Raw genomic sequence first — 14,267 nt, 5'->3', positions numbered from 1 at the left:
TGAACATTGATTTTATGTCAGATTTATGTTATCCCATTTTGCAAACAACATCCAGCATGTATGCTCGTTTTCACACGTTATTCGTTTAATGGAGTCAACAAACAAGACACATGTATTATGTTAAAACAAATTCAACCCGGTGCTTCGCTTCACCGTTGGAGCGCGAACTGTACATTTATTTTTAAGCACAAGATGGCGCCAAAGGATAAAACTAAATTGGGTTTAGGTACCACTTCAATACGTTACACTTTTCTATCAAAGGGTGGCGTTAGAACACTACAATTTATGTACCTCCAGGTCGCACACATTGGCTCAACAGCATTTGTTCAGAAGACGCTTGTTATGTATTAAAAAGGTAGACGATTTAGTAAATTCATGTGTCATTAAAAATTTTTTAAAAAGCTTTGGTTTTATCTCAAAATATATATAAAAAACATTTTTTGGAGTCACACCGGTGCCAATATGGCAATATGAAGAAAAAAAAGAAGAAAAAACGGCACCAAAACCAATCAACAACAACAGCAAATACAGTAAACAGTAAATCTACAAATACAGAAACATTGTTTGCATTGCTGCTGTAATAATCATTTGAATATGAATGGGTACACAGAGTGCCCACAGAGTGCCCGAGGTGCTCTTTCTGTCGCGTATTAAAGACAGCTTGCAGGTTTAGGACGACATCATACGCCTCGGGCCTGGTGAATAACAAGCTCCAGACAAACAGGCTGGATATTCAAATACAGCTAGTTAAGAAAATAAAATACAGTTGCTACTCCTCCGGTTTGAAAACATTATTCACCACATTTTGTGTGTTTTTTATGACCAATGAGGTCAGCTGTTAAAATGTCTTATTTTAAATAACAACGTATACAACATATAAGAGCGAGTGCATGTGCAGCTTCAAGAGAGAGAAATCATGCAGTACAAGAGAGAAAAAGAAAATGCATTGAATAATTAAGACTACTATTATAACAATAATATTAAAATCTCCACGAGCGCACGTGCCGGTGCTTGTGCACGCGCGTTCGCGCTTGTGTGAGTGTGTGCGCGCGCGTGCGTGTGTGTGCTCTGTGAGTGCGCGGGCACGTTTACATGCGCGTATAATAAGAAAAGGGGGGTGGGAGCTCACCGTTAGCTTGAGGCAATCTACGTATTAGAAATAAACAGTGGCTAAATAAATAATGACGTCACATAGCAAAGAATAGCAAGAGGCAACAATGTCCACCTTTTGAGTTTTTAAACTTGTTTTATATTGTCTTCTAACAAAACGGTGGAGAAAGTTGCATATTTCTCAACACAAATACATTACCAACAGAGTACCATGTACATTACACCCCCACATTAATGTATAAATAAAATATTGAATTATTATTGCGGGTGGCTACTGGTCCAGGGCGTACCCCGCCTCCCGTCCAAAGTCACCCGCGAAAAGATGGATGGATGGAATAAATTGTTACACAACACGGGCTTAATAAACGTATTTAGAATTTTGTAATTATATTACGTGATCAAATATAGTATCTTTTATTTTGTTGTATATGTTTAAAAACTACGTTGTTAACAGTGTACATAACTGTATCTAATATTATGTTAAAATATTTAATTTATTCAAGTGAAAAATACTTTTTATGCGGAGTACTCATATGACATGCAGGAGGAGTTCCACATTAATTCACTTTAGTTGATCTCGGCCTACTTCTCGTCTACACCCGCCCCAATGCGCATGCGCCCCAGGTAGCCCCGCGCCGTTCTTTCCCCCTCCACCCCCCTCTCCCCCCCTAGGCCAGGTGAGACGAGCTGGTCCAGGTCGAAAAAAAGTAAAAGGTTTTTACTTTGAGACCGGAGGCTCCATGAGATAACACGACTCGGGCGGTTCGACCAAAACAAAGTAGCGAAAGAAGAAAAGGACGAAGAAGGAGAAGTATGTCAATTATGGGCAAAATGGGAGAATGGCAGGTATGTGCTTCTTCTGCTTGAAGACAAAGCTATGCTCTTTTGAACGTGCGAAAAGTGTCACAAGTGTCGACTTGTTGTTAGATGGATCCTTACGGTTGTGACTGTGAAATGTTGTCTATGAGTTATTTTACATACATGATTTTTTTTTTTACCAATAGCGTGCGTTTGACTATTTATAGCTAACAAGTTTGTTTTGACTGTCGAGACCTATATTATTTAATATCTAAATCTGCTTGCACATAACATGACATTTGTTTAACTACATTTGTAACATTGCGGAATTTACAACTAGTTTTTAGTCGGCAAATTAATACTTTTAATGGTGTAAGTTTCAGGTCCCAAGAGACACTCACATGCTGTCATTGTCAGCCAGTTTCGTCGCTCCCGTCTCATGAATAACAACGGGGAAAAAAGAGAGGGGACAGGGGGGGGTCCCCCACCCAAAAAAATGTTAATCCAGATTTGAAACGAGTGGGGCCAACGCCTTAGAGAGCGAGAAAGTGGCGACCTGTCTGCTCACCTACGGCCTACATGAGGTGAGGGCGCAGGGGCCGGCGACAGGGCCGAGCCAGGCTGCGTTTAGCCTCATTCACATGAAACCACACCATGTTGTTGTGTTAATTATTGACACCCCCCCAAAAAAATAACCCTCACAGGTACTCAATGGACCTGTAGAGCCGCCTGGAATGGTTCAGCCTTTTTTTTTTCTCCCCTTTTTACCATAACAGTGCAAGAATAGCCTCACAAGGTCTGCGCTCTCAATGGGATTAAAATAACAGTTTGAAAAAGAAAGGCTGACGACAAAAGTGGGGTGGCTGCTATTTGCATAGACGTGCTGCTTTGACAACTTTAGCAACCCCCCCCCCTTCCCAATCTCAACCCCATGCACATACACACACACGCGCACACAGACACACACACAAAGTTGCAATCACGTGCATTTTTTGTTTTTATACCTGTGCAATGTCCATTGGTGTTGCATCAACACGCCAATGCGCGCGCGCGGCTATGTGTGCGCGCGCGCGTTGAATCAAACGGCTGTTGATATGCTAATGAGGCCCTGTGCCAGTCGTTATTACAGAGCAACTCCAGCCCTCCACTTTCACCATTAGAGGGAGACCTCAGAGCGCGAGACGAGCACAGGCGAAAAAAAAAAAAAAAAGCAGGCGAGCGCGCGCGAGCTTCACTAAAAAGTAGTTTGGGAGCTGAGCGGGGAGCACAGTTGACTGAGTGCAAAAACTGGGCGACACCTTGACTCAAGAGTCACCTCGGCGTCCCATGAAAATGCTCTGGAAATTAACTGATAACATTAAATATGAAGATTGCGAGGTAAGGGGCTCCTCTTTGATGAAGTGATTTATATGGATTTAAAGATGATTCGATTTTTAAGATGTGGTCTTGTTATTTGAATGTGGCATTCCTTTGACAAGTGAAAGCAATTGGCTGGGTGTTAATTAACAACAACAACCACTACTACTACCAGTAATAATAATAATAATAATAATATTTTTTTTATTAAAAAACTAATATTAATATCATTTGTAAATTACCATTATACAGTAACAACAATTATACATGATGTTCCATATTAACTTCAATTTGCTATATTCTAAATTATACTGCATTTTAAAAATACTGACCTATCATTACCTCAGTTTAATTTTTTATTTAAAGTACATTTTATATTACTGTAGTTCTAAAATTTCAAATGACAGTTGATAATAATAAAATGACATTGTGCACCGACTTGAAATACATTTTTTGACTTTTGCTGAGCAGGTGTTGCGTTTTAATGTGAGCAATTGGAGTTGTCAGAGCACGCTGCTGCTGCTGGTGTGCGCGTGTGTGTGAAAGTGTGTGTGAGAGACAATGTGGCGGCTGCTGCTGTTGTTGTGGCCATAGCCAAAGTTAGGCATTTATTTTCAGGACTTGTTTGGGAGTGGAGAAGCCAGTTGGACGTGTTTTCAAAGCACACTAGCATTGACAGGACAGGCAGCGCTTCGTGGGGAACGAATTAAAAAATATATAAGAAGAAGTTGTTGTATTTGTAAACGTTGGTCTTTATGACAAATATCGCGCATAAACATGCGAGATTTGGGCATTTAAAAATGCGTGATTGGACGGGAAAGGTGAGTTTAGCCGTCGGAAAAGTTGGGCCGGGCGTGCGAGCGAATCGCATGCAGAAGACTTTTTTTATTGTAGATATTTTTCGGGGGGTGGGGGGTAAACCCAGTGGATTAATCGAAGTTCCATGGAGGATGTAGCGTCTGAGGTGAAAAACAAAAGATCTGGAGACAGAAATGAGCTGGTCCGAGCTGCCGTATCGTCGTCCTCAGAGGTGCACACACTTTCTTTCTTTCGTTGTTTCTTTCTCCTCCACATTTTTTTTTTTTTTTGCTTTGGCCTGGGACCCTTTTAAACCCCCTCCCCTCGCTTCACTACCCTCTCGTTCTGATTCGTCAGAGGAGAGTGAATGTCCCTCTTTTTGTCTCTCTCTCTCTTTCCCTCTCGCTCTCTCTCTCTCTCTCTCTCTCTCCCTCTCTGATTAGATATTCTGATTCCTCCTTTCAATGGACGTCATTTAAGCGCAGACTTTGTGCCCCTGACTTGCGTCCTCCGCTCCACGCACCACTTCCGACTATTCTTTCTGGCTTCCCCCCCACCCCTCCTTCATTTTTTGGGGGGTTATTATTGAAGTGTTCCGACATTGCTGGTGCGCCATGCCCGGGCTCTATTAGGAGTCCACCGGGGAAGGAAGACGAAGAAGCGACTAATATGAGCTCCAGCGAGCGGACGGCAGCACCGTGATAGCAGGGAAGAAAAAGAGAAGAGAAACTTTTTTTTCTTTTTGGGGGGGTTTCGACCTTAAATCCACCAACAACCTTGACTACTTTTATTTTTTATTTTTCTTAGATCCAAATGAAGGGCAATGGGGATCTAATTTATTATTTCTAATGGATTATCGCTCTCTTGCTGGGGCACATATCTGATCTGCGGGGCTATCGCGATCTTTTGCAAGGGAGTCTTTTTTTCTGGGGGGGGATTTTTTTCTTCTTCTCAGCTCCAAGACACGTTTTTGAAGCTGTATTATATTTTTGAAAACATCTCGAGATGTTAGTGCACAGTTTTTCCGCTATGGTAAGTTGCCGGAGCCTCGGCTTGTCAAATTTGACAAATTTCATTTGCTCATTTTATGATTGAATTTTGTGTGCAACGTTTGCATGCATGATTGCGAAAATGTGTCAAATACATATTTATCTTTTTGAGATAAATAGCGACTTAAATGTTTGTTTTCTGCTTAAAATTGGTTGAAATAATAATCCAGGATTCCAGTCGTGCACTCAGGCCTTGCGTAAAGCTTCAGACAAAGCCCAAGGTGATTTATGAATGTTTGCAAAATGTATTTAGGCTTCAATTTGCGCGTTTCCCACACCAGGATCGCCACGACGGCACCAGCAACGGGACAGCGAGGCTACCTCAGCTGGGCGGCGTGGGCCAGAGTCCCTACACGAGCGCGCCGCCGCTCTCCCACACGCCCAACTCAGACTTCCAGCCCCCGTACTTCCCCCCACCCTACCAGCCCATCTACCCGCAGTCTCAGGACCCTTACTCGCACGTCAACGACCCCTACTCCCTCAACTCCTTGCACGCCCAGCCGCAACCGCAGCACCCGGGATGGCCCGGCCAGAGGCAAGGGCAGGAGAGCGGCCTGCTGCACCAGCATCGCAGTCTGCCCCACCAGCTGTGTCGGGACTACCGCAGGGAGGTGCTCCTACCGTCCGGCCACGGCATTGACACGGGACTGTCGGACTCTATCCAAATCCATGGAATACCTCACTCTTTAGAAGATGTCCAGGTAAGCTTCATTTCGTGCCAAATTGATGTCATAATTGCGCACAAGAAATGGCGCCATTTATTATTATTTTTTATTTTTTTGTTAAGCAACACACCTTATTAAACAATTAATGCGGGCGTTTAATTGATGTGCTGTATCATTTTCTGATCATTATCATCATTAGTGTTCTTTTGTTTTGCTAATGCTGGAGTTAATATATATTAAGATTTTTATTTTACAAATAATAATGCGCATCAAAATCCCCGTTAAATATGAAGATTATAATTAAACATGTATGTTTTGTCATTTCGTTCTTCTTAAAATGCACGAATCTTTTTTTTTTTTTTTTTTTAAATAACAAAAAAGACACAAATGCAACGACGTCCGTAACCCTAATTCTCACTTAGAGGGCTCTTTAATCGGAAACAAACAGCGAAAATCTTCTAATTAGTTCATAGGCCTTTAATAGGCTACTGTCGTAATTATTATTCAATCTAGATTTGAAGTTGCCTTCAGAGTGTGTGCGCGTGTGTGATGAGAGGGCGGAATTAGGTCAGGATTATGGGGCGACACAGCTTCGTTATTTAAGTCTGACATTGTCTGCACTATTACACTCCTTAAAAGACAGAATACGCGTTTTTATTAAAACACTGCAAGGTGTGCAATGACAATAAACGGCGGTATGATCCGTGTTCGGGTAATCGCGTTTGCGTGGCTGATTTTTTTTTTTTTTTTTTACGCCTTGTGCCTAAATGTGCTCTTTTTGTGCATTTCTGTCACAGCCTGTTGAGGATCAAGGAATTCACATTCCCGACCAGACTGTAATTAAAAAAGGTAAGCAATTTCCTCCGAGATAGATCATGCGTGTTTCTGCAAGTTTACACTCACACACACACACACACACACACGCTCGCACACACACACCATTCTGCTCGAGAGAACGCAATGCCGTAATGCCTGACTGATCCTAATATGCGCTAGCCTATTTTTCATTACATGCTTTCCAAGTGCATCAAACTGGGCTGCACCTTCTCCCCCCCCCCCCCCCTCCTCCTCCTCTTCGTCTTTCTCGCTGATGGAATTTACTGTCAGCGTTTCACATCATGCGCGCACATGAATTGAGTGGGGCTGGTGGGCTTTGTGGGGCCCGCCGCTGTATTAATGGCCAGCGGATTGGCTGGTTGGTGGAAGCCCAATATAGCGGCAATCACGCTGCACGCTCCAAATGCTCCAAATGGAAGTCGGTGACGGTGGATGGAGCGCAGGCATATACCGTGGGCCTGCTGCGTGGAAGATGAGAGCGTGTCGCTTGGAAAGGGGAAAAAGAGGGGCATGAAAACGCGCTTTGGTATAATCACAAGCGTTTTCAAATCTAGTTTCAAGCCAATTTAGTTGGATTATGCTGGTTCTTGTGTGCGCGCGATATAGCAAGGGGGTCTTTTATTGTCAGGACAAATTGGAGCTCACCAGCCGCGTTTTCAGATTCCCCATTCATTTTTTTTTTTTTTGCATTGCGTTATTATCGCTATTGTTTTTATTCCATGCTCTCTATCTGCAACATGATAATTGGCCTCTTAAATGTGTAATCTCAAGAGTTCGTTTGACTCCCATTGTCTCTATTAGGCTCCCCTGAGCCATTAATGTCACAAGTGATCCATCCAAAAGCGCGCACATGCAGGCCCTCTTTGTCTCCGGTTACTGCGCACCGACGCAGCGTGAAGGCCAGTCAGCGTCGGAGGAGCACCCACCACCAAAATATTTATTGTATTTAGTTCTATATTCGAGGCTCGAAATAACACCACATCAGCAAAATATATTAAAACTGCCGTGTTTGCGTCATGTGCCATGGAATTGGACGTTCATAGAATTTTGAAATGTTTGCTTTCGGCGTGCAAAGCAAGACTGGCTGCTGAGAGTATACACATGTGCTGCTATAACCTCCCATCTCATTTAGTTAAGGCTTTAGATTGCATGAAATTCACTGAGCACGACCCCCCCCCCCCACCACCACACCTCCCACTAAACTAGCTTCAACTCCCCCACCCCCCCCCCCCCCTCCCTCGGCCCTTCTAGGTCCAGTGTCTTTATCCAAGAACAACGTCTCGGGCATCCCCATCAACAAGGACGGCCTCTTCGGAGGGGTGGTCAACCCCAACGAGGTGTTCTGCTCCGTTCCGGGTCGCCTGTCCCTGCTCAGCTCCACGTCCAAGTACAAGGTGACGGTGGCCGAGGTGCAGAGACGCCTCTCGCCGCCCGAGTGCCTCAACGCTTCACTGCTGGGCGGCGTGCTTAGGAGGTGAGACATAAAAAAAAAAAGAAAAAAAAAAAGCTCCCTCTTTTTTTTAACATACATTGGCCATCTCTCTCTCTCTCTCTCTCTCCCTCTCTCTCTTTCTCCCTCTCTCTCTCCCCTGTACCAAGAATAATTAAAATCGACCAAGCATGACACCTAGCTGCCGCATTTAAAGCAGGAGGGGTGTGTGTTAAATTCCATATTAACTTCACCCTCTCTCTCCCCTTCTCTCAAATTAATGGAGGCTGTTTCAAGCCCAGCTCTATAGGCCCACTGAAGGCATTACACATGAAAACATTGGTCTCTGGTGAACTGTCTACTGAAGTGCTGCAGCCTGTAATAGAGCTGCCTATTAACTAGGGCTTTATTTATTCATTTTTGCACAGTATTTGTCTGCTAGTGAGACACCAGGGCTCATTTTTCGGGTTTATTAATGGCAGGTTTTGCAAATTGACTAAATTTGAAGACTAGATTAGAAACGTGGTTCACATCCCCGTTACCCAAACTTGTAGTGCCATGACACACATTCCATAATTGACAATATAAAACAGACCTGAAATGAATGCGATAATTGTGAATTCAAAACTGTTGGGTAAAAGAAAATCAAGCCAAAAATAGATTGGACACCACTTAGGTCAGTTTGACCCAACTTTTTGTTTTCTTTGGATTGTTTTGTACAAAACTAACCAAAACATAAAGTCTTTTTTTTTTTTTAAAACCGTAATTGGGTTATTTTTTTTACCCAACTTTTTAATATACATGTAATACATTGCAAACATGTATTTTATATTTTAAGAGACTCAATGAAAATTGAAGTGGTACCCATTTTGGTCCCTGAAGCTTTACTTAAAAAAAACCGTATGATTTATATTGAGTACTGTCTTTCCATATTGCCAATTATGAGTGTGCACACATGTGGGTCTGTCCACAGATTAGCCCACTCACCAAATTCCACCACGCTGATCGTCTTCTTTATTTTGTTGTTGCAGGGCCAAGTCTAAGAATGGAGGGAGATCCTTGAGGGAGAAGCTGGATAAAATCGGCTTGAATCTACCTGCGGGCAGACGCAAAGCAGCCAACGTCACCTTGTTGACGTCACTAGTAGAAGGTGAGTCGAGCTGCAGCAAATCACGTTTTATAACGCGATACCAGGAGCTGGCTTTTTTTTTTCCCCCCTCTGTAGCTTTCCCCCTTTTTTCCTCGGTCTGTGTTGGAAATCAGCATATGCGCTCATGCGTGTAATGTGGAGCGACTTTGCCTTGCAAGTAATAAAGCATGAAGGGTGTGTGCGTGCGTGTGTGTGTGTGCGTGAACAGTGCTGGTGATTCTAGTGGCTTTTCTGTGGCCCTTGCAACAGCCCCACGTATAGGTCGAAGGCTGGCCTACTTTTACGCGCGGAGGGGGTGACTCCGTGTGTCGTGTTAATTATTGGGTGCTGCTTGTTTATTGGGTGCCGCTGAGCCGTTTCACCACGTGGACGAAAAGTCAATTGATTTATTACGCCAAACATTAATAACGTCTCGTTTGAATGACACTTTTGTGTGCAGTTGTGTTGCATACGTCGCATGTTCAAATATTCCCCGCGTATCTGCGAAGCCTATTTGGGAATATGTTTATTGAGCAAACTGCATGGTGCTTTGCAGACCTCATTATTCAGCGGTGTATACTGCGAATTTGTAAAAGGTGATGCTCCATTGGTCCTTGTTAATCATTGTTGCAGAAACGAATGCAACAGTCATTGTTTTGTTAGGATTGTAAACGAGAATTTGGGAGAAAATAATCCTGTAATATGGCCAGGCTCAGTAAAATACTGCTATTGTTTATAGCTTAAAAAAAAAAAACTGGAAACAAGTGTACAAGGCTAGACTTGACTACAGCTTTGATGCTAATTGGCGCATGCTTGTTTTTGGAGTTAAATATTTGGGGCAGGAAGTGCTGCAGGATGACTTGGGGGCTACTAAAAGTTACATCGAATTAAAACAGGTTAAATATGTGAAGGGAACGTGAGATGTGAGTGAAATTTGCTCACCTGTATGCCAATGGGGTCTGGACTTTCATTGCTAATCGATGACACGGTGCCTAACACGACACTGTCTATATTTCAAGCCATTTATTGTTCACCTCCACAGTCAGGTTTTCTCGCCGCACCTACAGGAAAGACGATAGTAGTTGTTCATTGTGTGTTTTCATTTCGTTTATTCGGCCGGGATTGTGTTTTGATCATAATAAGTGATGCTGCTCATATGGGTGCGACAACTGTGGATTTGAATTCGATTACATTAGTGTGCTGTGGGTTTTGATGTCACCCTATTTAATAAAAAACAAATGCATCCAAGCTCATGTTTTTTTCCTCCTCCCCTTGCATCTCTCCTGTCAGGCGAAGCGGTGCATCTTGCCAGGGATTTTGGTTACGTGTGTGAGACCGAGTTCCCCGCCAAGGCAGTAGCTGAATATGTAAACCGTCAGCACTCCGACCCAAACGAACAAGTCCAAAGAAAAAACATGCTACTGGCTACAAAGTAAGTGCACTCTCTGTTTTAATGAGCTCGCGGCTTGACATGATCTGCAGGAAACAGCTACACACATTATGCAAAACCTTTTCATTTTTTCAGGACACATTTTGACCAGTGCTAAAATGTATACAGTACCGTATTTAATTCCTCAAAATAAGCAGCATTGTGATTAGAGCTACAAATTAGTACATGAAAAAAAAAAGTGAGCGGGTGCGTTTCACCTGATATTTAATTTGAGAAAAAAAACAATATGATTTTAGAGTGCAAAGAGTCATGACATTAGTGAAATTAATCAATAGAAAAGTCACGTGACATTTCACTTGTATTTGGATCGGAATAGGCCGTTATAAAAAACATTTCAAATGGAGCATGCATGCGTCGTGGTTTTAGCTTTGAATTATTTTTTCTAACAATAAAAACCAACAACAAATACATTTCATTTAATTGATTTACATTTATCTAAGACTCAATGAGATGTATTTGCATACTGACTTATTTTTTATTCTTGTCGACAAAAAAATACACTAAATATTACAGTTTAACATACATACACACACGCACACGCACACACACGTTCACACACACACGCACGCACGCGCGGATGGATAGGTGACGTTATATTCAGTTTGAGGGTATTGAAATAAAATAAACCCAAATTTGACATGAGCCAACATGGCAATTGTGTTTATTATTTTGAAGTGTTTTTTTTAGTCTAAAAGGAGCAGAAAATAAATCAAAATTAAAACAAAAAAATGATGACGCATGCTTGATTGCTAGCTCATGTGATCTTGCTTTGAAAGAAAATAACGTGACACCATTAACTGTATTTGCATACAGGCATTTTTGTACCACAAAGAGAGAAAGAAAAACTGACAACGAGATTAAAAAAAAAGAACTTGGAAAAAAAATGGAGCAGGTGCATGTCACCTGACTGACAGGTCACGTGGCCCGCCCCTTCGAGAAAAAAAAAAAAAAAAAACACCGAAACGTAACAGCCACGAATTAGCATGCTAACAGGCCATTTGTGGTCGTGTCTCCACAGGCAAGTGTGCAAGGAGTTCACGGACCTGTTGTCCCAGGACCGCTCTCCGCTGGGGAACTCGCGGCCGCAGCCCATCCTCGAACCGGGAATCCAGAGCTGCTTGACCCACTTCAGTCTCATCTCGCACGGGTTCGGCACACCGGCTTTGTGCGCGGCCGTCACGGCCCTCCAGAACTATCTGACCGAAGCCATCAAAGCCATGGACAAAATGTACCTCAACAACAACCCCAACAGTCACTCAGATAACGGCACTAAAGGCGACAAAGACGAGAAGCACAGAAAGTGATACCCCCCCCCCCCTCACACACACACACAACGCCACCCCCCCTTCTCCATTAAGGGGCCAAACCCCCGGGGGCCCTTTTTTTTTTTCTTTTTGCCGCCCCCACCTCTTTTTGTCTGGGCTCTCCCACCCATCCAATATAAATATTATAAATACTATTGATAAAGTCGTGCCACTTGCTTTTCTTTTGTTTAATGACGGCCATTTTTTGGATTCGCTGGGAAAACGACACAAGAATCTTCCAGCAGCTGTCTTCTTATTATTGTTGTTATAAAAAAAAAAAAGAAAGAAAAGAACAGCTCCGGGGTGTGGAAGAGGTGTGTTTTCTCACAAAAGAAGACGTCTGATGTTCTCCCATGCACCACCTTCTTCTTCGTCTTTCTTTTCCCGAAAGAGCTGCAAGCAATGGACTGAAACCCAGCGACCCATTTGAATTTTGTGAGACAAAAAAAAAAAAAATAAAATAAAAAGAAGAAGCCCAAAGATGGACGAAATCTTCTATCAGTATTGTGAATAATAACTTGGAGAAATTTAACAGAGCTCCATGTCATCACTTCAAACTCTCTTCTCCTTCTCACTCCAAGCGACCAACTTGAACTTTTTTTTTTTTTTTTTTTGAATTTCAACACGATTCACGGTTATATAAGGGAATCAGTGTTCATGTATGTATATATTTATTTATGTGTAATTTAATGGGAATTGTAAATATGGTGCGTCTGTTGAAACTTTTTTTTTTTTATTTATCTGGTGCCTCCTGTTTTAGTGGGTTTTAATATTCGGTTAGTTCTTCATGTGATTTAATGGTTCTTAGGAAAAAACAGAAGTTTGGGGTCTTTTTTAAAAATTTTATTTCTCTGGGATATTTCAATTCAGCCCTCTTGTAGCATGTTGAGGCGACATTGAAGCAAGTGAACAAATTGAATAGAAATAAACTTCCACTTCTCTCTCTATATATCATCCTTATTCCGTTTATTTGCTCATTTCACACCCTGAGGAGAACGTGTTGCTTTTTTTGTGTTTCTATTTTTTATACAAGATTTTAAGTGTCGTGCCAATCAGAAATCACCTCCTGTTCTCTCCTTGAAGCGCCATAAAGCAATAAATGGATTTTTTTTGTTTTTCTTACAAAAAAAAACTTCCAAACACGCTATTGGGGTATACCTAATATCTTGTTCTGTCCGATAATGTCCAAAAATTGGAGGCGATTTTAGCTGTTATTGTATAGACACGTGCTGGCAATAGTTCCCAATGCCTGTCAATGTATTATATTCCTTTGTTGCCCAGAAAAAAATAAATATTTGATACGCTTCATCTGTACTTTTATTTTTATTCACTGCTTGTTTTATAATGTATTTTTTTTTTTTTGCCATTTTCTCGCATTGTGAACGGCAACAGTAATTGAGTTTACGTCTCCCTTGACGGTATCGCCTTTGCAATACTGAACTCATAGTTTCCCCTCAAGTATAATAATAATAATAATGATCAAACCTTCAGATTGGTATGCAGGCCAGCAATGAGCATAAAGTGGTGTTTGAAGTGTGCAAAAGAGAGAGGGGGGGGGGGGGGAATCCTCTGGGGTGTATGTGCAGCAGCACTGCTGGTCTGTTGGAAGACATGCATCAAATATTTGTGATGTTGTTTGCCTCTCAGTGTAATCACTGCCGTCGTGTTTTTTTTTTTTGTGTGTGTTGCTGCTGCTGCGTGTGGCCTTTAGGCTGGATTGGGTGTGCAGAGATGCATGCAAAGCCATTGCGTAATATCGCTCATCCTTATCATTCACTTTGGATGGTGCATATATCACCGGGGTGTTCTCTAAAATATTGCAACTTGAATCTCCTCTCCTGGCCTTTTTTTTTTCAATTTTATTTTTGCAGGCGCGAATGAATTACCAGCCCCAACACCCCCCCCCCCCACACACACACACTTTATTAATGCATACTGTATCCTTGGCATGGGTGCGACGTGCTGCATTGGAGCAGGTGAAGCATTGTTGTCAGTCATGGACTTGTATTTTTGTTGGCTCCACTCCTCACTTTGTGTGTGTGGGATCCTGTCCTCGGGCACAATAGAGCTCGCTCGCTCTCTCGCTCATAAAAGGGGAGAAGAGAGAGACTAGCCGGCTGCTCCTGTTTTTGGTAAACAGTCACTTTATAACGAACAACAACAGCAAAAAAAAAAAAAAAAAAAAAAATCGTATTAAACGGGTAATATTGTTTCATAAATGTATCAGGGGCCTAGTTGAATTGAACATTTACAGGGTGAGACAAACGCATTAGAAATAGTATCTGTAACGATGCCCCCCCCCCCACACACACTACATAGTTGCACTGTTCATGACAAATGAA

The 14,267-nt window shown here is 42.3% G+C and overlaps 1 protein-coding gene across 6 annotated transcripts; it reads left to right on the top strand.

Annotated features, from left to right (window-relative positions):
• Positions 1–3,160: 3,160 nt before the first annotated feature.
• Positions 3,161–13,231, top strand: tfap2a (transcription factor AP-2 alpha). 6 transcript variants are annotated; one of them, XM_086021336.1, is made up of 8 exons: positions 3,235–3,285; positions 5,068–5,094; positions 5,393–5,812; positions 6,574–6,625; positions 7,865–8,087; positions 9,074–9,192; positions 10,462–10,603; positions 11,640–13,231. In XM_086021336.1, the coding sequence occupies exons 1-8, from the start codon at positions 3,235–3,237 to the stop codon at positions 11,923–11,925; spliced, it is 1,320 nt and encodes a 439-aa protein (XP_085877462.1). In that variant the 3' UTR covers positions 11,926–13,231. The 6 variants fall into 6 exon arrangements, with proteins under 6 accessions (XP_085877457.1, XP_085877462.1, XP_085877459.1 ...); XM_086021333.1 differs by lacking the exon at positions 5,068–5,094 and adding an exon at positions 4,190–4,294; XM_086021335.1 differs by lacking the exon at positions 3,235–3,285 and adding an exon at positions 3,895–4,294.
• Positions 13,232–14,267: the final 1,036 nt, after the last annotated feature.

Source organism: Filicampus tigris, chromosome 21, assembly GCF_054856515.1.
Source record: "Filicampus tigris isolate MCC_2025a chromosome 21, RoL_Ftig_1.0, whole genome shotgun sequence".
NCBI classification, from domain to species: domain Eukaryota; kingdom Metazoa; phylum Chordata; class Actinopteri; order Syngnathiformes; family Syngnathidae; genus Filicampus; species Filicampus tigris.
This window is presented reverse-complemented; position numbering and strand designations above follow the sequence as displayed.

Excerpts from the sequence above, each read along its gene's own strand:
- tfap2a (XM_086021333.1), top strand. The coding sequence starts at position 3,235 with ATGAAAATGCTCTGGAAATTAACTGATAACATTAAATATGAAGATTGC. Across the intron at positions 3,286-4,189 it reads TTAAATATGAAGATTGCGAG|TGGATTAATCGAAGTTCCAT; the intron begins GTAAGGGGCTCC and ends GGGTAAACCCAG. Across the intron at positions 8,088-9,073 it reads CTGGGCGGCGTGCTTAGGAG|GGCCAAGTCTAAGAATGGAG; the intron begins GTGAGACATAAA and ends TTGTTGTTGCAG.